The sequence below is a fragment of the Lolium perenne genome, chromosome 3 (assembly GCF_019359855.2).
Source record: "Lolium perenne isolate Kyuss_39 chromosome 3, Kyuss_2.0, whole genome shotgun sequence".
Lineage (NCBI taxonomy): Eukaryota > Viridiplantae > Streptophyta > Magnoliopsida > Poales > Poaceae > Lolium > Lolium perenne.
In genome coordinates, this window is record NC_067246.2 from 155,554,009 (window position 1) to 155,581,568 (window position 27,560).

The following is a 27,560-nucleotide window of genomic DNA, read 5'->3' on the forward strand; positions in this document are numbered from 1 at the left end:
TTCCAAGGGATGAAGAGACAGAGGGCAGGCGCTTCTGGTGCATGGAGCAGGAGTTCATCTACAAGGATATTTATGAGCCCATGAAGAAAGTGCGACCCATGCAAGCAATCAATGTGGATCTTCTGGCAGTCAATAATCATTTTGAGGATGCCATCTGGGTGACTGGTAGGATGGGCTTGCAGGATCTGATGAAGATTCAATGTGACTATAGTCCAGAGTTGGTTAAGCAATTCTTTGCTACTTTGGCCATCAAGAAAGATGCTGAGCGCACTATGGAATGGATGTCTGGCTCCACTCACTGTGAGGCAACCTTGCGCCGGTTTGCCTCTATTCTTGGACTTCCTGAAGAAGGAGGCCGTCGCCTCCATGGTCCTCAGAAGACGGATAAAAAATGTGCTCTTTGATCTCTATAACTCTTCTGGAGCAGTTGGTACTACCAAGGGGCTGCTTCCCATCTACGGTCAGTTGCTCCGTTTCTTTTGAGCCACCATTGCTCCAAGTGGTGGAAACAATGATGCACTCCGGGGAGCTCTTGTGGATCTTATGCACCTCAGTCTTATGTGTGCTCGTGATGCTAATGAGGAACATGACTTCTCTCTTGATGTCATGGACTTCATCTTTAATGAGATTCATGATGCCATGGTCTCCCGGACCACCATACCTTATGCACCATATATCCAGCTCCTCATCAACAACTCTGTGGCCATGGATGAAGACTTGAGCCGGTTCTCTTTCATGAAGCACACTATCAAGAAGGCTTACAAGCTTAAGCCGGTTCCTCATGCTGCAACTGATCCTGACTCCTTTATGGGAGATGCTCGCTCTAGTGGTTTTGCTCCTGCTCGCCATGCTGATCTTCCTGCCATGAAGAGACAAGTGAGGAATCTTAGTTGGTTTCAGCGTCACATTCTTTGCATGAATATTGAGATCCATAAGGAGAACTATGCGGCCAGCCGTGAGCGTTCTGAGATTCAGCATACTCAGGCGGTCATTCTTCATAAGCTCAGTGGTGAGCAAGGACCTCCGCCTCAGCCTCCAGTTCACCCAGGTTACAGTGGGTGGCATTCTTCATAGGTTCCGTGGAATGATCTTGAGGACTGCATTCAGAGGGCCAACTACACTCGACGTTCTCCGGATGCCCCTGACACTGAAGATGAAGATGAGGAAGAGGTGTACCAGTCCGAGGACGAAGAGGGCTCCGAGTGATCTCCATGGGGCGAGTAGCATCGCGCTTTTCCCCTTTCTGGCGTCTCGATGCCAAAGGGGGAGAAGTGTTCTATTAGGACTTCTCTCGGGGATTTGCATGGTTTGGGCACAAGCATATGCGTTTATCATTCCTTTATTGCTTGTGTTCTCTCTTATTTGAACTATTTGGTTTGGTTGTGTTCCGTTTAAAACTATGTGCTATGTGGTGTGAGAAATTGTTAAGGTTTTCGGATTTCTATATGTTGAGATCAAGGTTATTATATTGTGTGTGATGCTATATCTACGTATCATATATCTCCATATGGGTATGATTTCTATCACCTTATCTCAACTTCATATATGTCTATGTCTCTCTTGTTAGAGCTCATGTTGGATACCTCTTGTCTTGAGGCACCTCGCTCCTATGTGTTGTGTATTTGTATTCAAATGCAAATTACTTATATGCACACATGTAGGGGGAGTGCCTCTATGTTTTGCCATCATGCTTGACTCTATAGTGATTCTCTTGCAAATCTGTATATTGTCATCAAACACCAAAAAGGGGGAGATTGAAAGAACATCTCTCATAATATGTTTTGTGTGTTTGATGTCAATGTATGTGATACACTAATGTTTGATTAAGTGGTACAGGGATTATATAGATACATATATATGTGTGATGGATGTGGTAAGTCGTGTCAAAAAGAAGCTGTAACAGGATCACCAGGCCGGATATTCCGGGTCGGATATTTCCAAAATATCCGGGCCCCTATTTTCGACTAAGCACTTGAGGTTTTGTGGCTCAGTACACTCTGGACATGGGCCGGATAATTGCCCGGACATTTTCCCGGATTTGCCCCAGGGCCGGATATTCCGGGCCGGATATTTCCAAAATATCCGGGGCCCCCAAAATTGGCTAAGGACCTGAGGCAAAGCAGCTCTGGACATGGGCCGGACATTTGGCCGGATATTTGGCCGGATTTTCCCTGTGGCCGGATTTTCCGGGGGGAGGGGCGGATTATCCGGCCCTAACTTAGGCCGGATTATCCGGCCCCCCGGAAGCTCCAACGACTGGATTTTGTAGGGGGGTATTTATACCCCCCTTCTTCTACCTTGCTCCTTGCTCAATCATTGCACAAAATCTGCCAAGCTTCACCACCATTAGAGCCACCTCAAGAACACAAGATTTGCAAGGTCTCCTTCCTCCCCCAACCAAAGCTCTTGATCTTTGGAGATTCGAAGGAGAAGACACCGATCTACATCCTCACCGAAGCGATTTACATTTCCCCCTCATTTGTTTGAGGGCCCTCTTGCTAGTGTTCCTATTTGGTTCCCTAGTTGATTGTTGTTGATGTGTTGTTGTTGATTGTTGTAATGTTACAGATTTGGGATCCTCCAATTCGGTTGTGGATGTGTGCCCCAAGAACCTTGTAAAGGCCCGGTTTCCGCCTTGAGGAAATCCCTTAGTGGAAGTGGGCTAGGCCTTCGTGGCGTTGCCCATAGGAGATCTGAGTGAAGCCTTCGTGGTTGTTGGTTTGGCTTTCGTACCAACCACACTCCTCCAAACGTAGACGTACCTTCTTGCAAAGGAAGGGAACTACGGGAATCATCTCCGTGTCTCCGCGTGCTCCACTCTCGGTTAGCTCTATCCTATTCTATCTCATATATATTGCGTAGCTATATCTTGCTTAGATAGGTAACCTTGTCATATAGGTAAATTCACTTAGTTGCATATCTAGAGAATTTACCTTTGTGTCAAGCATAAATTGAAAAAGAACTGAAAATTGGTTAGCACCTATTCACCCCCCCCCCCTCTAGGTGTGACATACGATCCTTTCAAAGGTTACCCTTCCAGCTTGGCCTGGGCAGGGTTATGGACGCCACTGGTTATCTTCAGGACTCTTAGTCCAATTTGTATCTTGTCCGTACTCGGACATATCCGATCTTCTGTATGATTTGGATATTTGTATTGTATATTTGTATCTTGACTCGTTGGAGTCGTTGTTGTAATATAAGTATCTTGTGGGATCTATTGTAATCCTGATGTAATGTTACCGCTCGTGTTAATTCCTCTGGCATCACGTGTGTGATTCTTCGCGCACGTCGTGTCGGAGGGCATCTTTGAATCGGTATCGTGCGGATTTCAGCGAGATCGCTGGAATCCTCAGGATACCGGTTCCGGGGCGTCACAGGCGTGCCTGTGGTAGGTTGCCCCCCCCCCCCCACCTGTTTTCGATCTATAAAGAATAAGATCATATATGAATATATGAGTTGTGTGTATTCAAATCATCGTAATTAAAAATAATTGTGAATATTTTTCACGTACTCGAATGTTTGTGTAATCTACGACTCGTCGTTCAATCACCATGTTGATGAACTCGAAAATGTAGTATGCACATAAGTTGGTCCCTGTTGGCTACCTCGAGCACTTTACGAGAATAGAATTCAATCAAACAAAAATCAATCATGATAATGTTATATATATTGAAACTAGTACTAGGTACTTACATGGAGCCTTTCATAACGCAGCTCGGATGCTCAATCACCGGTCACCTCTGTGATGAACGCTTTCCAACAGATGTGATAATGATTTTATCAGGAAATGAACGACAAATGCCGATATAGTGTGAATGTGTGATAATGATTGAAATTACCTGTTGAGCATGTAAATCACGCTGATGTACTCTTCGGGTTCTTTATTTAATGGGTCCATGATATATACTTTTGCATGTTCAACTCTAATGATGAAGAGAAGATAGTGGTAACTGCTCGCATACATGCATAACTCATCAATTACACTTATAAGTTGTAAGCAAAATAGAATGTGTGTATAATACATAAGCACTCACTTGAAGTTGTAAGGAAATAATATGTACCCAATGATATTTTGCTTCATTAAAAACTTTAGAAAGTTGGCCTCTGTGTCCTTGGGATATTGGGATTGTAACATCCCAAAAATTTCAAAATCAATAAAGAGACCATCTCCCTTGTTCAAATTTTGGAGCTAACAAAAACTCTATTTGAATTATATGTGTTGCATAGTATGAATGCATGTACGTGTGACTTTGCCATGCTATGTGTTTGAAGAGCTTGACTATGTCTCTAAACCCTAACCATGATCATTTGGATCAAAGGGAAGCAAAGACAAAATTTAGAAAATGAAAATAACCCCACATATGGGCCTATGGCCATTTTTGCAAATCTTTAACCTAGGCCATTTTAACTTGTGCCAATGGTTTGGAAACACAACTAAACTCAAAAGAATACCTTTTTTGGATCAAATAAACTCAAATCAAATCAAAGAAAAATACCAAAACCTTGCAACATGTGATAATGGTCAATTTTGACATTCACATCAGGGTACCCACTTTGAGCATTTGTATTAAGAGATTCTTAAACCAAACTCTCCCAACTCTTTGCACCTCATCCAAGACCTCATCAAGTTGAACACTTTTGCTGTTGACCACTTTGACTAGTACCTTTTCTATTGCTTAATATAAGGAGGCAAAGTGACAACTTCAAATCAGATTCTAGATTAGGTCAATTTTGGATTTCACAAACCACCTCCATTTTGCACACGCCCACCACCAACTTGTGCCAAATATTATTTGAATCAACTTCACCAAAAAGTTTGGCAAAATTCAAAAGTGGAGCTCTTGCGGCCATTGTGTCGAACACATGGCAGGCACCAATCTGCCAACCCCCCTACATGCTATTAACCAGCGGATTGTTGCCTAAACCCTCAACCCTATGTCATCATTAGTCCTCTCCTGCACCCCTTACAACATGCCAAGCACCAGAGACAAGGTTTGAGCATGATCTCATCAAGGACGAGACCATGTCGTGGCCTCATGCCACTCAACCATGCCATCCCCTCTCCTCTCCCATCCATCATGCACCACCATGTCCTGGACCTCCCTCTCACTCCCCTGAACACGTTGGACACGGTCTTCGACCAAGGATACGCCAGCAGCAGCCAGACCAGGACGCGCCCGTGACGTCCAGTGCGCGCCAGGACGCGACGTGTGCATGCCCGGAGCGAGCCAGAGCACGCACACGCACCGTCAGCATCGTCCTCCCCTTGACCTCTCCTCGCTCACACCCACTCACTACGTGACCCTCTACCTCCCAGACATGCTCACTCGCGCCAGAGAGGACCGTCGCCGTCGTCACCGTCGGAGACTTTCGCCATGGTACTGCGAGCTCACGTCAACCTCCCGCTCACGTCGGTGCCTCATTTTCTGCGTCGTCAAGCCCTTCGTGCTCGCCATGACGTCGCCAACGCCCCTGCGTCATCGCCCAACACCCTCCGCCAATGTATCGTCGTCGCCGTGCTCGACCTCACCCATGCGCCTCGGACCTCGACGCTCGCTATAAAAGGAGGCCTCCCGCGCCTCAATTCTCCACACCACTCGACTCCTATCATCTCAGAACCCCTTCTCGAGCTCTCCCTCTGCTCAATTTCACACGTATACCACCAATTCATCGCCGAAGTCCTGCAGAGCCGCCGCAGAAGAAGAAGGAGATTGCCGCCTCCCCCGGAGCTGCGGCTTGTACCAGGAGGACCGCCGTCGTCGACAACCCCGTCGTACATCGTCGCCGATCATCGCCGAAGCGCCGGTGATCCACCCACCCCCTGGTGCTTGCCGCCAGTGAGCCTGTGCTCGTCGTCGACGACGATGCACGCCAGTCGCTCGATCCACTTCTAATCCAACGCCTCCCATTTATCCATACCGTTTCGCTGCTAAATAGTCACTGACGAGTATCGTCAGACGGCCCGTGCGTGCGAGACGCGTTACTGGGCCGGTCTATTAGGATTTTTCACTCACGGGCCCATTTGTGTTTCCCGCGCAAGCCCACAAATTCAAAATTTGTTTAAATCTTTTAGTTCAATTTCCATACTGGTGTCAAGTTCAATTTTGAAAATAGAGAGATCTACTGAGCCAAATTTTATGAACTTGGTATTGTTGGAAAGCTTAGGAAAAACTCTAACCAACTACACTGGTCTCAACCCTAGATCTGTTGTAGAATTAATCTCCACTAATATAAAAAGGGAGAGAGGGGCAGATCCAATCAATCTGAGCCGTTAATCCATGCCAATCCAACGGACGAGCCCGCTCCAATGTTGAGCGCCTCAACGCGTTGAGCGCACAAAAAACGCACCGACGTGGTCAATTAGGAAAACAACCGCTTCCACTAACTGCGCTCCTTCTCTCCCATATGAGCATCGATTCCTCTTTCCTTCCTTCCTGTCATCAGTTACAGCTCCTGCAGGTCTTTGCCAATATCTGCCGCCGCCCAGCTATCGCCGCCCGAGTCCCCCAGATCGCCGGCCAGTGTCCGTCGTTGAATCCACTGAGAGATCAGCAATAGCGAAGCCTGCGGAAGCCAACAGCGACGGCGGTGCGACGATGCATTTGACTGTGGGGCACCACCCTCGCGCCAGCCATACCGGCCTCTCAGCCCATCATATCTCTGGGTCAAGAGGACTCGATTAGTAAGAACCACGCCGAGGAGCTGCGCACGCCGGTGGCCGCCCTTCATTCCATCATGCATATCCGCGCACGGCAGGTTGAAAGGCTTAACCGCTGGCTGAGTCCTTCTCCAGCCCACGGGTTAGATTTCCTAATTTCGCATCTGTGTTGATCTATTTTGTACAGGGATGCTTGTTTGATACTCTCCAGTGCAGGACATATAACGCTGACTAGATTAGTGGAGAGGTAGGCAGATCACTCCCAAACACTTGTTAGTGCAATTCCAGTTTATAAACTGACGGGTGAATACTTGTGGTACTGCAATTAACTTCTTCGTGGTGACAACCACATAAGCTTTTCAGCTGTTCGGCTTGTAGGTACGATCTTGGTTGATTGACTCTTATCCTGGGAACTAAGTTGTCAGCTATATGGTCTGTTCTTTTACTGTTCTCCTTAATGATGTAATCGATGGGATCTAATTGATTGTACTAACAGCTCCTTCAGTATTCTTGGAGTACTGGTCCATAGCTACATGAAATCAGAAGACATATGCTAGACTCAAGGTAATGTTGGAACTTGGAAGATATGAAATCATATGCGCTGGGTTATAAGGATGTAGATATTTCTTTATAATTAGTTTGCGAGGTCCTACTTTTAAGAAAAATATTATTTTGGTCTTCTGTTTTATTATACTCATCGGAGTTAATGTTTCTCTTCACATTGTTTGAGAGTACTTCTCTTGTTCCATATCATACAGATTACCTTTTCAGAGAAGGCAATGTCCCATAGGCAAATTACTTGGGTTATAGGCCATACACTTTATTATACCCAATTTATATTGTTCCATGCTTTGGTTAGTTTCTGTGAAATTCAGTAATAGAGTTCTCGAATGTATGATTACAGGTATTTATACGAGAAAGCTTCAAGGAAGAATACATGTCCAATCATTTGACATACCTGGCCCAATCATCATGTAATTATCACTAGGATTATAGTGCTCGGTTTTCCTTTTGGATATTTCCATTTGCTAGGACACATACACTAAGACATCAATGTAATTTGCTTATGGATTTGATTTTAGTGGTGATAAAAGTAACCCAATAGCTTAAAGAAGAGAAGACGACACTAAAGAGGCTGGAAGAGACGACCAAGCTATCAGGAATGGATCGTTACATCGAGGAAATGGTAAATATGCTCTTAGAAAGGTGGTGTGTTCCTGATATCTAATTAGAAAGGTGCAGACATGGCCCTGATTATGTAGCCCGTGACATCCAACTAACCGTGACTATGCTTGGGCTATACAGTTTATTCTTAGTAACTAATCCAGTGAAGTCATGCCATCTCTTGATACATACTTTCCAACTGCTCATGTTCTAATTTTGGCCTACGTTGGACAAATTCTTTCCAGGATATACGATGGTATTATTTTATCTAAATGGAGAAATGTGGTGTTCTCTTTTAAGAGAAAAAAGCAAGAAATAATTACTCGCAATAAGGAAAAAAAACTGATGTGCTACTAGATTCGTGATACACAGTTCTGAGTTATAATGAGCCAATTCTCTACAAGAACACAGCTTCATCTAAAAGGCTATTGTTATATTTATTAATCTTCTGGACTAGCCATGTTTTCTATATATTTTTATTTCCGTCCTCACATGCCTTCTTTATTTTCAGGAGACGGAATCGACATTTCACTGACCTGATACAAAGCATGAGAAAATGTTTGTTCATTTCATGGGTAGTCAGATGTACATAGCTCTTTCAGAAAAACATAAAGAAGACTTTCTCCTGGTACAAGTGCATACCAGTTTGAGAAACCAGTTTCTTAGCTAGGCCTATAATTGTTGGCTTCAAATTATTGAACTTTTGGGATTGATCAACATTCGAGAAGTGCAAAATATGAAGAATGAAATTATATGAAACCTCATTTTTCTTCATGTTCTTATATTGAGGGCGAAAGTTTATTATGATTATTGTGGTTCTTTTGCTTAGATAAGATGGAAGTTATCATGTATACATTTTTCCTTGCCGCTGGCATTTATGCATGCATTGGCCTATTTCCTTTTTATGGCTTTGTTAGTACATTATTAGATCCCTACTAATTTTGCTATATTTTGTTGATTTTTTTTAAATGCTTGTATGAACAAAGAAATTTCTATGATTACAATTGCGCGCACTACACATTTACTAGCTAGAATGAAATATTATATTAACATTAACATGAAAACCTCTTCAGGTCTTACAAATAGTGACTTGACTACATGTGCACTTGGTGCTATTCAGTTGTGTAACCAGGCATCTTTTTCTATTCCTTCGTAGTACACATTAAGTTGCCAAGTATCTGCTGGTGCTTCCTTCATGTGTCTAAAAGCTTTCGCTAAATGCATATTAACTGACATTGGTTGTTCAGAGTGTCATAATTACCTATGAACTGAGAATATTTAAACCATCTATTATATCCCTGGATTTTGTGAATAAAAATTTCAGCATAGTTGAACGATATATATAGTCTACCAGTATTCCATGGATAATTGCTAGCAGCTATTAAAAATCAAAAGTCATATGTAGAACAAAAGAGACCAAATTACTCTTCGCAAACTTGGTAAATTCTAATCTTCTTGTGCTATGTTGGTAGTTTAGTCTACCAGTATTCCATGGATAATTGCTAGCAGAACTATTTAAAATCAAAAGTCATATGTAGAACAGAAGAGACCAAATTACTCTTCGCAAACTTGGTAAATTCTAATCTTCTTGTGCTATGTCTCTGTCTTTTCAGTTTCTTGATCGGGGGCGTTGATACGATGGAATCAGGGACTTCTTAGTTGTAATCTGAAACAGACCAGTGAGACATCATTCTTTCCGTCATCAGTTTTGAATTGCTTTAGTCCAAATATAATATCAAATCTAGACAATAATAAGCTGTTTGTTTTACGTTTTACAGCCCAAAGAAATGTGCAGAAAGTAGACGCCACATAGCACTTTTTTGTCAAGAAAAAGTAACACTCATAGCACTTGCAAGAATTCAATCTTAATTTTTACTAGGTATATTATTTAAGCAATACATTATTTCTACTACATATATATTCTTGCCAAAAGGCTACATTTGTGTACTGTTGGAATGAGATAACACCTGCAAAGAAAAATGGAAGGAGAAAGCTTGAAAAACTATTTGGCGAGGTCTCATACATGATGTGCACTCCATATTATTAGATTGAAAATTGGATATGTTTTTTTGTTTAGCATGTACAATAAATTATTCGAAATTCACGATTCATAATTCAGCATTTTTATTTCACAGATGGATGAACAACTTTATGCAAAAAAAAATCTTTGAGATACCAAACGGATATAAGCGCAATGTATATCAATGTTAAAAACGTGCATTGCACATGCACATTTACTAGTACTACTAAAGCACCATTTAATATCACTAAGTAATAAACTATGAGGTGCTATATACCAAAGTCATTACCTCCTATGAATTAATTATGACCATGATTTAAATGAGAGACAACCTCTCACACTATTTAATAATTAATTTTGGGGTAATTTAAATGGACTAGAAATGGCCACATAGCCATTATTTTTCTGTAGCCCATGATCATGTAAACAACTATGCTATGTTTTTACATATTCATGTAGATTATGAGAAATGTGATTTATGAGAGTTGGAATCAACTCAAAATCATTTATGGTTGATTTTTAATAATTGTTTGAATTTGAAAAAGGTACTGACTTGTTCTTTTTGCTACACGTCAGTACCTTTTTCAAATTCAAACAATTATTAAAAATCAACCATAAATGATTTTGAGTTGATTCCAACTCTCATAAATCACATTTCTCATAATCTACATGAATATGTAAAAACATAGCATAGTTGTTTACATGATCATGGGCTACAGAAAAATAATGGCTATGTGGCCATTTCTAGTCCATTTAAATTACCCCAAAATTAATTATTAAATAGTGTGAGAGGTTGTCTCTCATTTAAATCATGGTCATAATTAATTCATAGGAGGTAATGACTTTGGTATATAGCACCTCATAGTTTATTACTTAGTGATATTAAATGGTGCTTTAGTAGTACTAGTAAATGTGCACGTGCAATGCACGTTTTTAACATTGATATACATTGCGCTTATATCCGTTTGGTATCTCAAAGATTTTTTTTTGCATAAAGTTGTTCATCCATCTGTGAAATAAAAATGCTGAATTATGAATCGTGAATTTCGAATAATTTATTGTACATGCTAAACAAAAAAACATATCCAATTTTCAAACTAATAATATGGAGTGCACATCATGTATGAGACCTCGCCAAATAGTTTTTCAAGCTTTCTCCTTCCATTTTTCTTTGCAGGTGTTATCTCATTCCAACAGTACACAAATGTAGCCTTTTGGCAAGAATATATATGTAGTAGAAATAATGTATTGCTTAAATAATATACCTAGTAAAAACTAAGATTGAATTCTTGCAAGTGCTATGAGTGTTACTTTTTCTTGACAAAAAAGTGCTATGTGGCGTCTACTTTCTGCACATTTCTTTGGGCTGTAAAACGTAAAACAAACAGCTTATTATTGTCTAGATTTGATATTATATTTGGACTAAAGCAATTCAAAACTGATGACGGAAAGAATGATGTCTCACTGGTCTGTTTCAGATTACAACTAAGAAGTCCCTGATTCCATCGTATCAACGCCCCCGATCAAGAAACTGAAAAGACAGAGACATAGCACAAGAAGATTAGAATTTACCAAGTTTGCGAAGAGTAATTTGGTCTCTTCTGTTCTACATATGACTTTTGATTTTAAATAGTTCTGCTAGCAATTATCCATGGAATACTGGTAGACTAAACTACCAACATAGCACAAGAAGATTAGAATTTACCAAGTTTGCGAAGAGTAATTTGGTCTCTTGTGTTCTACATATGACTTTTGATTTTTAATAGCTGCTAGCAATTATCCATGGAATATTGGTAGACTATATATATCGTTCAACTATGCTGAAATTTTTATTCACAAAATCCAGGGATATAATAGATGGTTTAAATATTCTCAGTTCATAGGTAATTATGACACTCTGAATAACCAATGTCAGTTAATATGTATTTAGCGAAAGCTTTTAGACACATGAAGGAAGCACCAGCAGATACTTGGCAACTTAATGTGTACTACGAAGGAATAGAAAAAGATGCCTGGTTACACAACTGAATAGCACCAAGTGCACATGTAGTCAAGTCACTATTTGTAAGACCTGAAGAGGTTTTCATGGTAATGTTAATATAACATTTCATTCCAGCTAGTAAATGTGCAGTGCGCGCAATTGTAATCATAGAAATTTCTTTGTTCATACAAGCATTTAAACAAAATCAACAAAATATAGCAAAATTAGTAGGGATCTAATAATGTACTAACAAAGCCATAAAAAGGAAATAGGCCAATGCATGCATAAATGCCAGCGGCAAGGAAAAATGTATACATGATAACTTCCATCTTATCTAAGCAAAAGAACCACAATAATCATAATAAATTTCGCCCTCAATATAAGAACATGAAGAAAAATGAGGTTTCATATAATTTCATTCTTCATATTTAGCACTTCTCGAATGTTGATCAATCCCAAAAGTTCAATAATTTGAAGCCAACAATTATAGGCCTAGCTAAGAAACTGTTTTCTCAAACTGGTATGCACTTGTACCAGGAGAAAGTCTTCTTTATGTTTTTCTGAAAGAGCTATGTACATCTGACTACCCATGAAATGAACAAACATTTTCTCATGCTTTGTATCAGGTCAGTGAAATGTCGATTCCGTCTCCTGAAAATAAAGAAGGCATGTGAGGACGGAAATAAAAATATATAGAAAACATGGCTAGTCCAGAAGATTAATAAATATAACAATAGCCTTTTAGATGAAGCTGTGTTCTTGTAGAGAATTGGCTCATTATAACTCAGAACTGTGTATCACGAATCTAGTAGCACATCAGTTTTTTTTCCTTATTGCGAGTAATTATTTCTTGCTTTTTTCTCTTAAAAGAGAACACCACATTTCTCCATTTAGATAAAATAATACCATCGTATATCCTGGAAAGAATTTGTCCAACGTAGGCCAAAATTAGAACATGAGCAGTTGGAAAGTATGTATCAAGAGATGGCATGACTTCACTGGATTAGTTACTAAGAATAAACTGTATAGCCCAAGCATAGTCACGGTTAGTTGGATGTCACGGGCTACATAATCAGGGCCATGTCTGCACCTTTCTAATTAGATATCAGGAACACACCACCTTTCTAAGAGCATATTTACCATTTCCTCGATGTAACGATCCATTCCTGATACTTGGTCGTCTCTTCCAGCCTCTTTAGTGTCGTCTTCTCTTCTTTAAGCTATTGGGTTACTTTTATCACCACTAAAATCAAATCCATAAGCAAATTACATTGATGTCTTAGTGTATGTGTCCTAGCAAATGGAAATATCCAAAAGGAAAACCGAGCACTATAATCCTAGTGATAATTACATGATGATTGGGCCAGGTATGTCAAATGATTGGACATGTATTCTTCCTTGAAGCTTTCTCGTATAAATACCTGTAATCATACATTCGAGAACTCTATTACTGAATTTCACAGAAACTAACCAAAGCATGGAACAATATAAATTGGGTATAATAAAGTGTATGGCCTATAACCCAAGTAATTTGCCTATGGGACATTGCCTTCTCTGAAAAGGTAATCTGTATGATATGGAACAAGAGAAGTACTCTCAAACAATGTGAAGAGAAACATTAACTCTGATGAGTATAATAAAACAGAAGACCAAAATAATATTTTTCTTAAAAGTAGGACCTCGCAAACTAATTATAAAGAAATATCTACATCCTTATAACCCAGCGCATATGATTTCATATCTTCCAAGTTCCAACATTACCTTGAGTCTAGCATATGTCTTCTGATTTCATGTAGCTATGGACCAGTACTCCAAGAATACTGAAGGAGCTGTTAGTACAATCAATTAGATCCCATCGATTACATCATTAAGGAGAACAGTAAAAGAACAGACCATATAGCTGACAACTTAGTTCCCAGGATAAGAGTCAATCTTAGTTCCCAGGATAAGAGTCAATCAACCAAGATCGTACCTACAAGCCGAACAGCTGAAAAGCTTATGTGGTTGTCACCACGAAGAAGTTAATTGCAGTACCACAAGTATTCACCCGTCAGTTTATAAACTGGAATTGCACTAACAAGTGTTTGGGAGTGATCTGCCTACCTCTCCACTAATCTAGTCAGCGTTATATGTCCTGCACTGGAGAGTATCAAACAAGCATCCCTGTACAAAATAGATCAACACAGATGCGGAATTAGGAAATCTAACCCGTGGGCTGGAGAAGGACTCAGCCAGCGGTTAAGCCTTTCAACCTGCCGTGCGCGGATATGCATGATGGAATGAAGGGCGGCCACAGGCGTGCGCAGCTCCTCGGTGTGGTTCTTACTAATCGAGTCCTCTTGACCCAGAGATATGATGGGCTGAGAGGCCGGTATGGCTGGCGCGCGGGTGGTGCCCCACAGTCAAATGCATCGTCGCACCGCCGTCGCTGTTGGCTTCCGCAGGCTTCGCTATTGCTGATCTCTCAGTGGATTCAACGACGGACAGTGGCCGGCGATCTGGGGGACTCGGGCGGCGATAGCTGCGTAAGGCGGAGATATTGGCGAGACAGCAGAGTCAGAATCGATGACGGGAAGGAAGGAAAGAGGAATCGATGCTCATATGGGAGAGAAGGAGCGCAGTTAGTGGAAGCGGTTGTTTTCCAAATTGACCACGTCTGTGCGTTTTTTTGTGCGCTCAACTCGTTGAGGCGCTCAACATTGGAGCGGGCTCGTCCGTTGGATTGGCATGGATTAACGGCTCAGATTGATTGGATCTGCCCCTCTCTCCCTTTTTATATTAGTGGAGATTTAAATTGCATGAGGTATAGTACCTCATTTAAATAATTTTTCGCAAATGATAAATGTGAAGTGTTGACCTTGGTCAACATAATCCCACACTTATTAATTGAGGAGATTAAATCTTGATAAGATTCAATGAGAGGAAATTATTCTTCTTACAAATTTGATTAAAAGAAAACAAAGCCAACCACCTTGTTATTATTGTGTGATGCTAGGATAGCTTGTTTGAACCATTTGTGTGTTAAGTCTAGTACTTAAGTTTTGTGTGGTGATGGTATGCCTCATATCCGTTTATAGACGCTAGTACCGAGGACTACCAGGAGGAGGAGGTCTTCTACCAAGAGGAAGAAGAAAGCTTTGATCACTGTACCAATCAAGGCAAGCTACATTCTTGCAAGTTACCCAAGTGCAAGCTCAACTTGAGCAAGGCACTCATACCATACTAATTTGTGTTTTACTTTCCAAGTCCCATTTTTTATCTTACAAAGCATTTACTTTGATTATCAAGGTTAACTTTTATAGTTAACTTGAGTCTAGATATGGAGTAGTACAAGAACATCAAAGCTATCCTAAAGAGCTACAAGCTAGTTAGCACCCCTCATGACTAGTTTCTAGTGCTAAAACTAAAAGTAACTACTCTAGCTGGGAACATTTGAATCTTTTGAATTTGAAAACCTTGGAATGATGATTCATTCAATTGAAAGATTTTGAAGGTGAATGTGACTTGATTGACATGGTGATTTTGATAAAAACTGATGATTGGGTTCGGATGCGATATCATTCCAATTTTTGAGTACCCCCACAATACCTGATTATGGGTAAGGCTTTAGCTGGAAATTTATGTCTCTTAGTATGGGTTCCCTCTGAACAAGCGTCATAGAGGTTATGTCGAGGTTGCCTCCGTTGAAAGTGAAATGACGTGAAAAGAGTTGAATGTCCTACCCAAGCCATGTGCAGTTCCTAGGATAGCAGATTGTTATCACTCGGAGGCCAAGCTCATAGGGTAGGTGCCTATACTAGGGTGTGCCTATACTGAGTTATGATTATTCAGGGCTATCCCTGACGGATGTAATCAAATGTTGTGGCACAAGTGTGCAACCTCTGCAGAGTGTAAACCTATTCGAATAGCCGTGTCCACGGTTATGGACGGTTGGATGGCCATACTGTTCCGTTGTCATATGATTAAAAGTGAAATGGTGAATTTGAAAGGTGAATTTGACTAGATCACAACAGAGTTGTGGGAATGACACTAATGTTCCCGCTTGAGTTAAGTTAGGCAAATGAAGAGTCTTTGTTTACTAAATGTTTATGAAATAAAACTGGCTTTATGCAAATGAACCTAGAGCTTAGAACCCTCTCACTAAAACTGTTAGTACTTACTCTAGTATTAGTTTGCGAGTACTTTAAAGTACTCACGGATGTGTCCCTGGCTATTCAAATGGCCAGACTATGAAGAAGAGCAGCAGTATCAGGATGATGGACAGCAGGATGTCTATGACAACTAGGATCATCTCCTGACGTCAAGCGTTGCCTGTGGAATAGAGTGACTTCTACTACATATTATCGCTATGTGTTTTGTATTTGATCCTTAGATCAAGTGTTGTAATGAGACTGGATCATGTGATCCTTTTGATGTTAGACTATTATGGTGTTGTAATGAATGATGTGTTGTGATATGAACTTATAATGTCTCGCAAAAACAATCTTCCTGGGATTGCGATGTATGGCATAATAGGTATCTGGACTTAAAAATCCGGGTGTTGACAAGTTGGTATCAGAGCCATTGTTTGACCTTAGGAGACCCTAGTTAGAATGGACGTTTGAAAAACTTAGTTTCAAAAACAAGTGAAGTGAATACTTATGAAAACTTTATTCACACTCTTACCCTTGAGATCTTTTCAAAAGGAGAAATTCATGCCTTACTTTTTCTTGTAATTCCACCTAAAATTTTGACACACTTGCTCACCTCTCTAACTTACTCATCCAATTCACCTACAGATGGAGCCGATCAACAACACCAAGTTTTACCAGCTGGGCAATGGAGGAAGCCTGATCTTCGAAAGGGATCTGGATGCTTTGTCTGAGCATCTTGGACGCCCGCACCCGGAGTTCTTTGGAACTCAAGTCGACGACCAGCCTGGAGGAGAACTACAGTGGATTGTAGTTGCAGATCTGAGGGGAAAGATGGAACCCCCTACGTTCGAGAGGATTCACTTTTCCATCCGGAAGAGCAACGGGCTTGATGGGCTAGCCCGAGCACTGCAGGAAGCACTTGCCCGTCTGTGTGGGCATAATGTGATCGGGATCCAAGGAACTCGCTTCGCTCACTTTGCGAGGCATGGCTCCATTGGAGGACCCATGAACCTGCAGCCACATCCCGAGCTGAAGTATCACGTGGAGCACCTGGACTTCATGCTGCACGAGACCCGCAAGGAGCTGGACAACTCCCGCGTCTACGCCAACCAGACTCACCTCCACCTGTCGCAGCAGACCAGGACCATCAAGATGCTTGCCAAGGATCGCAAGACACTCCGCCAGCAGCGAGCCAAGAAGGACTCCACCATCGCTCGCCTCCGCGCGAAGAAAGCATCCTTGGAGGAGACTGTCCAGGCCCAGGAGACTCAGTTGAGGGAACTGGAAGAAGAAGGTGAAGACATTCAGGGAGGAGCAGCCTACCTGAGTGATGATGATGACTTCGAAGAAGATGAGAACACTGATGTGGAAGACTATGATTTCATGGAGGCTGGAGAAGATGACTACATCCCGATAGATGTAGATGATGAGTAGTTTCACTTGAGCACTTGCGTAGGTGTGAGTTTGTATCAGGATCCCTTGTATCGTAGAATGGAGAAATGGTTCTTAAAACCATTAATGTGTTAGCTTGTAATGTGTGTTGTTTGAAATTAATGAAAGTGTGTTTGATTTCACCATGACAAGCACTCAAGTTTTAAACTTCTAAACTTACCCCAAAACAAGCCATAGAAATTCCCTCTTATCTCATGATCTATCTCATGTTCAGATGGCCCCTCCAACCCGCGGTACCAATCAGGATGCAATGCTGCAAATGCTGCAGATGATGATGGCAGATCAAAAAGTAGAAAGAGCTGAAAGACAAGCCAACCTTGCCGCACTGCAACAGCTAGCTCAGAACAACCAAGGCCATGGAAACCATGATCATCCTGGGTCCAAGCTGAAAATTTTCCATAACACTAACCCTCCCATGTTCAGCAAGACTGAAGAGCCACTCGATGCAGATGACTAGCTCCAGACAATGGAGAACAACTTGGATGTTGCGGGAGTAGAAGCCACAGAGAAAGTACTATTCACCACCCACTACCCGTTAGGACCTGCTAGAGCCTGGTGGACAAGTGCCCGTGCAATGAATGCGGGACAGATGATGACTTGGGAGGATTTCAAACTCAAGTTTAGCAAGTACCATGTGCCTCCGGGCCAAATCAAGAAGCTGAGGGATGAGTTCAGGGAACTCAAACAAGGCAGGATGTCCGTGGTGGAATACCGCGACAGATTCCTCACTCTGTCAAGGTACGCCCCGAATGAAACCGACACCAACGAGAAGAAGAAGGAGAGATTCCTGAACGGACTGCATGATGAGATGTTGTGACGCCCCGGAACCGGTACCATGAGGATCCCAGCGAACCCGCCGAAATCCGCACGATATCGATTCAGAGACGCCCTCCGACACGACGTGCGCGATGAATCACACACGTGATGCCAGAGGAATTAACACGAGCGGTAACATTACAACAGGATTACAATAGAGCCCACAAGAAACATATATTACAACAACGACTCCAACGAGTCAAGATACAAATATACAATACAAAGATCCAAATCATACAGAATATCAAATACGTCTGAGTACGGACAAGATACAAATTGGACTAACAGTCCTGAAGATAACCAGTGGCGTCCATAACCCTGCCCAGGCCAAGCCGGAAGGGTAACCTTGCTAACGTCGTCTCCATCGAACATATCTTCATACCTGCCCGGTTATATCCCGTAGAAGCAGCAATAAGTACGGGTTCGTACTTAACAAGACTTCAAGACGTATAAGCATTCGTCAACCAGTCGTCCTTTGTACTTGAGGCACGCAGGAGACTTAGAGGACGCAAGAGGAACGTCATAGGCAATATGGTGGGGTTAAGCGGCAGCGCGCATGCACTAAAAACCTATAGAGACACTCTACAACATTCGTCTAATCAGAAAAGGTGAGAGGGCGCACAACTAACAGTTCTATACTCTGCAAACATAACACAGCCGATACTTTCCCCCTTCGCCAAGAAGTACTTACAAAGGCACTCACACGGTGGACAAGTTTTAACCATTTATTATTAGAGTTGTGCTAACTTACTACGCAAGTTATTTTGATAGAAACAGCAGGTGTAAGTTGTCTATGGTCAAGTCATACAGCTCCAAGTCGTCCATAACCGCGGACGCGGCTTATCGATAAGATTGTAACCCTGCAGGGGTGCCCAAATGTGCCCACACGCACGATCAACCCACTTACGACAGGTGGATATCACGACACGCACTCTCCTTCAGTACAACAATGTCCAGGAAGCCACCTAACTAAGTTTAACCCGTTTCAGAGCCCGATCGAAACTCCGAGGCGGACCTAGCTGTTGCGAGAACGGCTAAGAGGATCAGAGCCCACTAGAGGATGACCTCTTAACAATACGTGCCGCGCCTACGAGCGTGCAAGAGACAACAGGGTTACAAGGCACAAAAGGCTTCCCCAAAAGTAACATCATATCATCTGACCACAAAGAAACATGCTTGCACGCCCGGGAGAAACAAACAAACATCCAAACTAGTTGTGACCACTGGACAAAGCTGTAGATTCCGGCAGTGGTCGAGGGGAGACCCGGTAAGCATACCCACGTGTGGTTAGAGCGCTCAGTCTCGGAACAGATAACAAGAACTCGGGGTCCTAAGATATTTAGGAAACACAAGTGAGCCGTCACAAAACGAGCAGCTGACCCACCGATGCCTCCGCTAAACAAATATCAACAACTAAAGTAACCATGATTCTTCCCAACATATAACCCGATAGGATAACAATAACGGTAACACGGTAAGATAGCACTAGCATGCACTACGACTCGCAAGGGCAGACTCGATAACCAAACAATAGCCGTAGGAGGTGGTGGTGGCAATATGGGCTGCTTGAGGTAACAAGTGGAAAGAACACGTGACAAGAACGCAACTCAAGGATAACATAAGGGAGAAGGCAAAATAAAATAGGTGAGCGACTCCTGCAGGGGCAGGAGTATAGGGGAAATGCTTGCCTGTTAAAGCTTGCCGAGGAACATCCGGAGAACTCGTCGTATCTCACCACACCACTTCGCGATCCTATCCGGGAAGAAGCAAATGCTGGAACACACAACGTATGCAAGTCTTACAGCTACGGAGAAGAATTTGGCGTGCTCAAGATGATATGCATGGCATGGCAAATATGGTGCAATGCAACTTATCCAATTTAAGCGGAATCGGAATCCCGACAACACAAATTAGGGTTCATGTTATTTTTCTGCCGGCAAGATTAAATGTTGATTAGCATGTATAGCATGGCATGGGTGGACTATTTCAAATTAAACGGAGCCAGGAACCGTATCCGGTAATTCCCAAATACTCCGCGTTTAAATATTAGGCGCGATGAAAACTACAACGTCACGACATGATGCGAGATGTAAACAACCATATGAATGACATATTTAGATTGTACACATGTTTCTGATAAAAAAAATAGGTATATTATTTGTGTCATTTGGATTTATAAAATAGGAGATATAAATTTTGGCATTTCTGCAAAAAGAAGAAACAGAGAAGGCATCTGGATCTGGACCTGACTGAAGTGGCAACTGTTAAAATGCATCCCTGGAATTGAGCGTAGTGTCATTTTGGAGCCAAAGGGAACAGCCCAGCCTAGACTTTGCTGAATTAGATTTTGGAAGAAAGGCTCCCACGCAAACTGAAACATCTCCAGGCGTGAGACCTGAACAAACAAAGGCAGAAAGGGATGTGTTTAGATAGCAGGTGTGGGACTTGAATTTGTTTCTGTTGTGAAACGGAGCAAGGAACGAACCAGCCGGCTACTATGGAGATGCTGCAGATGGAGACGTGTAGCAACTCGAACCGCTTCTGGACGGTATAGCAACCTGATGAAACTGAACAACATGAAGAAAACAAGCTGGGACATCAACAAAGAACGCCCGAACAGAGGCGCCCTCGTGCTGTGCGTTGCGGCGGCGGTGCAGGATTGAGACGGGGAAAGGGTGGAATGGGGTCACAGTGCTCACCGAGGACGAGGATGGTGCGACCAGAGCAGAGACGACGAGGTCGACGACCGGGAAGAAGGCCGGCAGTGGACGAGCGCGTGCGGCACGGAGGCCCGTCGTCGACCATGGCGGAGATGCGGTTATGCGAACAAGGCGACAGTTTCATCAGAAATAAGCGATACCGAACAGCAAGCAAACATGACAGAGAAGAGAGGGAAAAGGGGCTCCATCTCACCAGGATGCTGATGAACACCTCGACGGAGGCGGACGAGGTCGGAGGCGGTCGGAAATCTCGCCGGTGCGTGGTGGCCGGAGAGGGGAATCGGCGAGTTTGCCGATGATTGAGAGAACGCCGGCTCGATTCCTTGGACGAGCAGGGCCGGGGCGACGAGACGGAGCTTCTGGTGGTCTCGGACGGGCGCGGGGTGGTCAGCTGCGGTGGCGCCATGGTGGTTGCTGTGGTGTTTTCTCCATTGCGTGAGGAAGAAAAGAGGACGGGAAAAGATAGCTTGTGGTGGCGGCGGTATGTGGAAGGGAGAGGCTAGGGTTTGCAGGGGCTCTCGGTGGGGATTTTCTGGAGGAAAAGAGGCGTGGTCGCGGTGGTTGGAGTGGATGGCGTCGACCATGTGAGGCAGAGGAGCAGACGTCAACGAGAGCCTCTCTTGAAGGAGCGCTCCCAACATGAAGAAGGCCACCGATAGAAAAATAGATGGGCTAGGCTTGGTTGGTTCGGACCAGAAGAGAAAAAGCTGGATTCTCACTATTTTCTAAAACAATTTTAAAATAAGGAGATAAATAGAGGAAGAGGTCTGGAAAGAACTTTTAGAACAAGGTTCAAACAAGTTTTGCAAACCTTGAAGATATTTGAACCAGATTTGAATTTATATTTCTTTTAACATTTCCAAAATTATAATATTTTGGGTTTGGAAATAAGATAAGGGAGAAAGGGATTTTTAAATAAAACATATGAGAGGGAAAAGCAACACGGTAGGGTTTTATAAAATAATTTTGTTTTGTAAAAACATGGATGATATGATGCATGATGTCATGATGATGCATAAGATAAAAAAAAACAAGCAAATCTAGTAGGGGTGCTACCCGGGGCCGTTACAATCGACACCACTAACAAGGGATCGCGCCCCGAGATCCCGCCTCAAGGTACGGGGGAGAGAGGTGAACTATCAGATCTTCTGGCGCATCGTTGATCTTCACCCGACCTGGACGTGGGACCTTCTTGTGGCGAAGTGTTGATCTTCTCGACACCACTAACAAGAATTATTGCTCCATGCAGAACGGTCGACACCGCCAACAAGAATTCGTTGTTCCGATGGCGATGATGGCTCCGGAGAAACAAAAGAAGGAGTAACAGTCACACGGATCCACCAATTCAGGTAACAAGGGCGAATAGTAAGAGTAGTCGGTATGGGGGCCAATCCATCCCGCACCCGAACTATTTACCCTGAACATAAATAGGAGAATCGTGTAACCAACTCTCGGATCTCAGATTGACGATATCGACAAGCATTGCCAGCAAGGATTCGATTGGGTCAGAGCACAAGAACTTAAGAGGGATCACGAAATAAGGATGATATCAATCGGAGAAGACAAGGTTGCCGTCGGTGATGTTCTTCCGCCGGAAGGTCTTCAGAGATCGGTCCTATGAGGTTAAGGCAGAGATCGTCCAACCCGCGTCGGAACCTAAGCCTCAGAGAAACAGATAAGAGAAGATTCAAACTCGGAAAGATAAGAGGAGAAAGAATTTAGGTGAGGAGAAAAATAGAGCTAATCAGAACTATCCAACGAATTTTCAAAAATAGTTTGGACGCTCTAAACTCAACGACCGTTGGCAAGGTTATCCTATAGGCTGGACCAGTGGGGTACCGTCAACCTGAGGCTCTGATACCAACTTGTGACGCCCCGGAACCGGTACCATGAGGATCCCAGCGAACCCGCCGAAATCCGCACGATATCGATTCAGAGACGCCCTCCGACACGACGTGCGCGATGAATCACACACGTGATGCCAGAGGAATTAACACGAGCGGTAACATTACAACATGATTACAATAGAGCCCACAAGAAACATATATTACAACAACGACTCCAACGAGTCAAGATACAAATATACAATACAAAGATCCAAATCATACAGAATATCAAATACGTCCGAGTACGGACAAGATACAAATTGGACTAAGAGTCCTGAAGATAACCAGTGGCGTCCATAACTCTGCCCAGGCCAAGCCGGAAGGGTAACCTTGCTAACGTCGTCTCCATCGAACATATCTTCATACCTGCCCGGTTATATCCCGTAGAAGCAGCAATAAGTACGGGTTCGTACTTAACAAGACTTCAAGACGTATAAGCATTCGTCAACCAGTCGTCCTTTGTACTTGAGGCACGCAGGAGACTTAGAGGACGCAAGAGGAACGTCATAGGCAATATGGTGGGGTTAAGCGGCAGCGCGCATGCACTAAAAACCTATAGAGACACTCTACAACATTCGTCTAATCAGAAAAGGTGAGAGGGCGCACAACTAACAGTTCTATACTCTGCAAACATAACACAGCCGATACTTTCCCCCTTCGCCAAGAAGTACTTACAAAGGCACTCACACGGTGGACAAGTTTTAACCATTTATTATTAGAGTTGTGCTAACTTACTACGCAAGTTATTTTGATTGAAACAGCAGGTGTAAGTTGTCTATGGTCAAGTCATACAGCTCCAAGTCGTCCATAACCGCGGACGCGGCTTATCGATAAGATTGTAACCCTGCAGGGGTGCCCAAATGTGCCCACACGCACGATCAACCCACTTACGACAGGTGGATATCACGACACGCACTCTCCTTCAGTACAACAATGTCCAGAAAGCCACCTAACTAAGTTTAACCCGTTTCAGAGCCCGATCGAAACTCCGAGGCGGACCTAGCTGTTGCGAGAATGGCTAAGAGGATCAGAGCCCACTAGAGGATGACCTCTTAACAATACGTGCCGCGCCTACGAGCGTGCAAGAGACAACAGGGTTACAAGGCACAAAAGGCTTCCCCAAAAGTAACATCATATCATCTGACCACAAAGAAACATGCTTGCACGCCCGGGAGAAACAAACAAACATCCAAACTAGTTGTGACCACTGGACAAAGCTGTAGATTCCTAAGAAGTGGTCGAGGGGAGACCCGGTAAGCATACCCACGTGTGGTTAGAGCGCTCAGTCTCGGAACAGATAACAAGAACTCGGGGTCCTAGGATATTTAGGAAACACAAGTGAGCCGTCACAAAACGAGCAGCTGACCCAACGATGCCTCCGCTAAACAAATATCAACAACTAAAGTAACCATGATTCTTCCCAACATATAACCCGATAGGATAACAATAACGGTAACACGGTAAGATAGCACTAGCATGCACTACGACTCGCAAGGGCAGACTCGATAACCAAACAATAGCCGTAGGAGGTGGTGGTGGCAATATGGGCTGCTTGAGGTAACAAGTGGAAAGGACACGTGACAAGAACGCAACTCAAGGATAGCATAAGGGAGAAGGCAAAATAAAATAGGTGAGCGACTCCTGCAGGGGCAGGAGTATAGGGGAAATGCTTGCCTGTTAAAGCTTGCCGAGGAACATCCGGAGAACTCGTCGTATCTCACCACACCACTTCGCGATCCTATCCGGGAAGAAGCAAATGCTGGAACACACAACGTATGCAAGTCTTACAGCTACGGAGAAGAATTTGGCATGCTCAAGATGATATGCATGGCATGGCAAATATGGTGCAATGCAACTTATCCAATTTAAGCGGAATCGGAATCCCGACAACACAAATTAGGGTTCATGTTATTTTTCTGCCGGCAAGATTAAATGTTGATTAGCATGTATAGCATGGCATGGGTGGACTATTTCAAATTAAACGGAGCCAGGAACCGTATCCGGTAATTCCCAAATACTCCGCGTTTAAATATTAGGCGCGATGCAAACTACAACGTCACGACATGATGCGAGATGTAAACAACCATATGAATGACATATTTAGATTGTACACATGTTTCTGATAAAAAAAATAGGTATATTATTTGTGTCATTTGGATTTATAAAATAGGAGATATAAATTTTGGCATTTCTGCAAAAAGAAGAAACAGAGAAGGCATCTGGATCTGGACCTGACTGAAGTGGCAACTGTTAAAATGCATCCCTGGAATTGAGCGTAGTGTCATTTTGGAGCCAAAGGGAACAGCCCAGCTAGACTGCTTGCTGAAGTTGATTTTGGAAGAAAGGCTCCCACGCAAACTGAAACATCTCCAGGCGTGAGACCTGAACAAACAAAGGCAGAAAGGGATGTGTTTAGATAGCAGGTGTGGGGACTTGAATTTGTTTCTGTTGTGAAACGGAGCAAGGAACGAACCAGCCGGCTACTATGGAGATGCTGCAGATGGAGACGTGTAGCAACTCGAACCGCTTCTGGACGGTATAGCAACCTGATGAAACTGAACAACATGAAGAAAACAAGCTGGGACATCAACAGCAACGCCCAGAACAGGAGGCGCCCTCGTGCCTGTGCGTTGCAGCAGCGGTGCAGGATTGAGACGGGGAAAGGGTGGAATGGGGTCACAGGCTCACCGAGGACGAGGATGGTGCGACCAGAGCAGAGACGACGAGGTCGACGACCGGGAAGAAGGCCGGCAGGGACGAGCGCGTGCGGCACGGAGGCCTGTCGTCGACCATGGCGGAGCTGCAGTTGTGCAGACAAGGCGACAGTTTCATCAGAAATAAGCGATACCGAACAGCAAGCAAACATGACAGAGAAGAGAGGGAAAAGGGGCTCCATCTCACCAGGATGCTGATGAACACCTCGACGGAGGCGGACGAGGTCGGAGGCGGTCGGAAATCTCGCTGGTGCGTGGTGGCCGGAGAGGGGAATCGGCGAGTTTGCCGATGATTGAGAGAACGCCGGCTTGATTCCTTGGACGAGCAGGGCCGGGGCGACGAGACGGAGCTTCTGGTGGTCTCGGACGGGCGCGGGGTGGTCAGCTGCGGCGGCGCCATGGTGGTTGCTGTGGTGTTTTCTCCATTGCGTGAGGAAGAAAAGAGGACGGGAAAAGATAGCTTGTGGTGGCGGCGGTATGTGGAAGGGAGAGGCTAGGGTTTGCAGGGGCTCTCGGTGGGGATTTTCTGGAGGAAAAGAGGCGTGGTCGCGGTGGTTGGAGTGGATGGCGTCGACCATGTGAGGCAGAGGAGCAGACGTCAACGAGAGCCTCTCTTGAAGGAGCGCTCCCAACATGAAGAAGGCCACCGATAGAAAAATAGATGGGCTAGGCTTGGTTGGTTCGGACCAGAAGAGAAAAAGCTGGATTCTCACTATTTTCTAAAACAATTTTAAAATAAGGAGATAAATAGAGGAAGAGGTCTGGAAAGAACTTTTAGAACAAGGTTCAAACAAGTTTTGCAAACCTTGAAGATATTTGAACCAGATTTGAATTTATATTTCTTTTAACATTTCCAAAATGATAATATTTTGGGTTTGGAAATAAGATAAGGGAGAAAGGGATTTTTAAATAAAACATATGAGAGGGAAAAGCAACACGGTAGGGTTTTATAAAATAATTTTGTTTTGTAAAAACATGGATGATATGATGCATGATGTCATGATGATGCATAAGATAAAAAAACAAGCAAATCTAGTAGGGGTGCTACCCGGGGCCGTTACAGATGTAGACTGTGCTGGTGAACATTCCGTTCGCCGACCTAGAAGCCCTGGTGGACTCTGCCAGCCAAATGGAAGGGAAACTGCATCAAGGCAATGAGAATTGCAAGCGCCGCATGATGAACCAGAGTGGGCCCAGTAATACCCCAAGGTATCCGCCCCAGCTCAAGTGGGGGATTTTCCCCGAGAAACAACAAGCCCCATGTGCCGCTGTCACGTCCGAGCTTTCCCAATCGGAGTGGAGGACACCCAAGGCCAGGAGGCCACAACCACAACAACAACCACAACAACAACAATCACTTCAACCGTGCCCCGATGAGAGCCCCCGGCAACCACAATAACAACAACACTGCTCCAAGGACTGGGAGCAACGATGTCCCAGTCACCCCTAAGGACAAGTCAACTGTGACTTGTTATGAATGTGGAATTGTGGGTCACTAATCCAATGAGTGCCCCAAGAAGCTTGTCAAGACCACCCCCAATACCGCTGCACCTGCTTAGCAGCAACGCCGTGTCTCAGCAGGAAGGAAGTTTACCCCAGGCAACCCGAACAACCGCAGCGGCCGCCTCTTCCACATGAATGCTGAAGAAGCCCAGGAAGCACCAGATGCCGTGTTGGGTATGTTTTCTGTTAAATCAGTACCTGCAAGAGTGTTGTTTGATTCTGGAGCATCGCATTCATTTGTTATTGAAGATTTTGCATGCACTAGTAAGATTCAACCAATCAGTTTGAAACATGTTATGATAGTTCAAATACCTGGTTCAACTACAAAAGCTAGAAAAATTCGCAAAGATGTGCCTATCAGAATACATGAAATACATTTTTATGCAAATTTGATTGTTTTGGGAACAAAAGGTTTGGAAGTAGTACTGGGTATGGATTGGATGTCGAAACATCATGGATTGATTGACTGTGCCAAGAAGGCCATCACTATGACTAGTAGCACCGGAGTGTTAG

The 27,560-nt window shown here is 43.6% G+C and overlaps 1 protein-coding gene and 2 long non-coding RNA genes across 9 annotated transcripts; all 3 read right to left on the reverse strand.

Annotated features, from left to right (window-relative positions):
* Positions 1-10,998: 10,998 nt before the first annotated feature.
* Positions 10,999-20,549, reverse strand: LOC139838499 (uncharacterized). 3 transcript variants are annotated; one of them, XR_011755517.1, is made up of 5 exons: positions 20,470-20,549; positions 19,913-19,997; positions 13,585-13,652; positions 12,964-13,244; positions 10,999-12,474 (listed from the first exon to the last, which is right to left on the reverse strand). It is a non-coding gene; the product is annotated as an uncharacterized lncRNA (long non-coding RNA). The 3 variants fall into 3 exon arrangements; XR_011755516.1 differs by lacking the exon at positions 10,999-12,474 and having other exon boundaries at positions 12,799-13,244; XR_011755518.1 differs by lacking the exons at positions 10,999-12,474; positions 13,585-13,652 and having other exon boundaries at positions 12,799-13,244.
* Positions 20,550-20,556: 7 nt separating this feature from the next.
* Positions 20,557-21,038, reverse strand: LOC139838500 (uncharacterized). Its single transcript, XR_011755520.1, has 3 exons — positions 20,924-21,038; positions 20,710-20,782; positions 20,557-20,619 (listed from the first exon to the last, which is right to left on the reverse strand). It is a non-coding gene; the product is annotated as an uncharacterized lncRNA (long non-coding RNA).
* Positions 21,039-22,947: 1,909 nt separating this feature from the next.
* LOC127327116 (uncharacterized) lies at positions 22,948-26,201 on the reverse strand. 5 transcript variants are annotated; one of them, XR_007868386.2, is made up of 6 exons: positions 25,732-26,193; positions 25,519-25,630; positions 25,304-25,385; positions 25,062-25,212; positions 24,505-24,589; positions 22,948-23,196 (listed from the first exon to the last, which is right to left on the reverse strand). XR_007868386.2 is itself a non-coding variant. In XM_051353901.2 (5 exons), exons 1-5 carry the CDS (start codon positions 25,942-25,944, stop codon positions 23,191-23,193), a joined length of 564 nt encoding a protein of 187 aa, XP_051209861.2. In that variant the 5' UTR covers positions 25,945-26,201; the 3' UTR covers positions 22,948-23,190. The 5 variants fall into 5 exon arrangements, 1 of the variants encoding a protein (XP_051209861.2); XR_007868394.2 differs by having other exon boundaries at positions 25,519-25,609; positions 25,732-26,190; XR_007868393.2 differs by having other exon boundaries at positions 25,304-25,376; positions 25,732-26,189.
* Between the last annotated feature and the right edge of the window lie 1,359 nt (positions 26,202-27,560).

Coding starts and splice junctions, on each gene's coding strand:
- LOC127327116 (XM_051353901.2), bottom strand. CDS start 25,944: ATGGCGCCGCCGCAGCTGACCACCCCGCGCCCGTCCGAGACCACCAGA. Junction 25,631..25,731: donor AGGTGTTCATCAGCATCCTG/GTGAGATGGAGC, acceptor GCACAACTGCAG/CTCCGCCATGGTCGACGACA. Junction 25,386..25,518: donor TCGCACCATCCTCGTCCTCG/GTGAGCCTGTGA, acceptor CATGTTGTTCAG/TTTCATCAGGTTGCTATACC.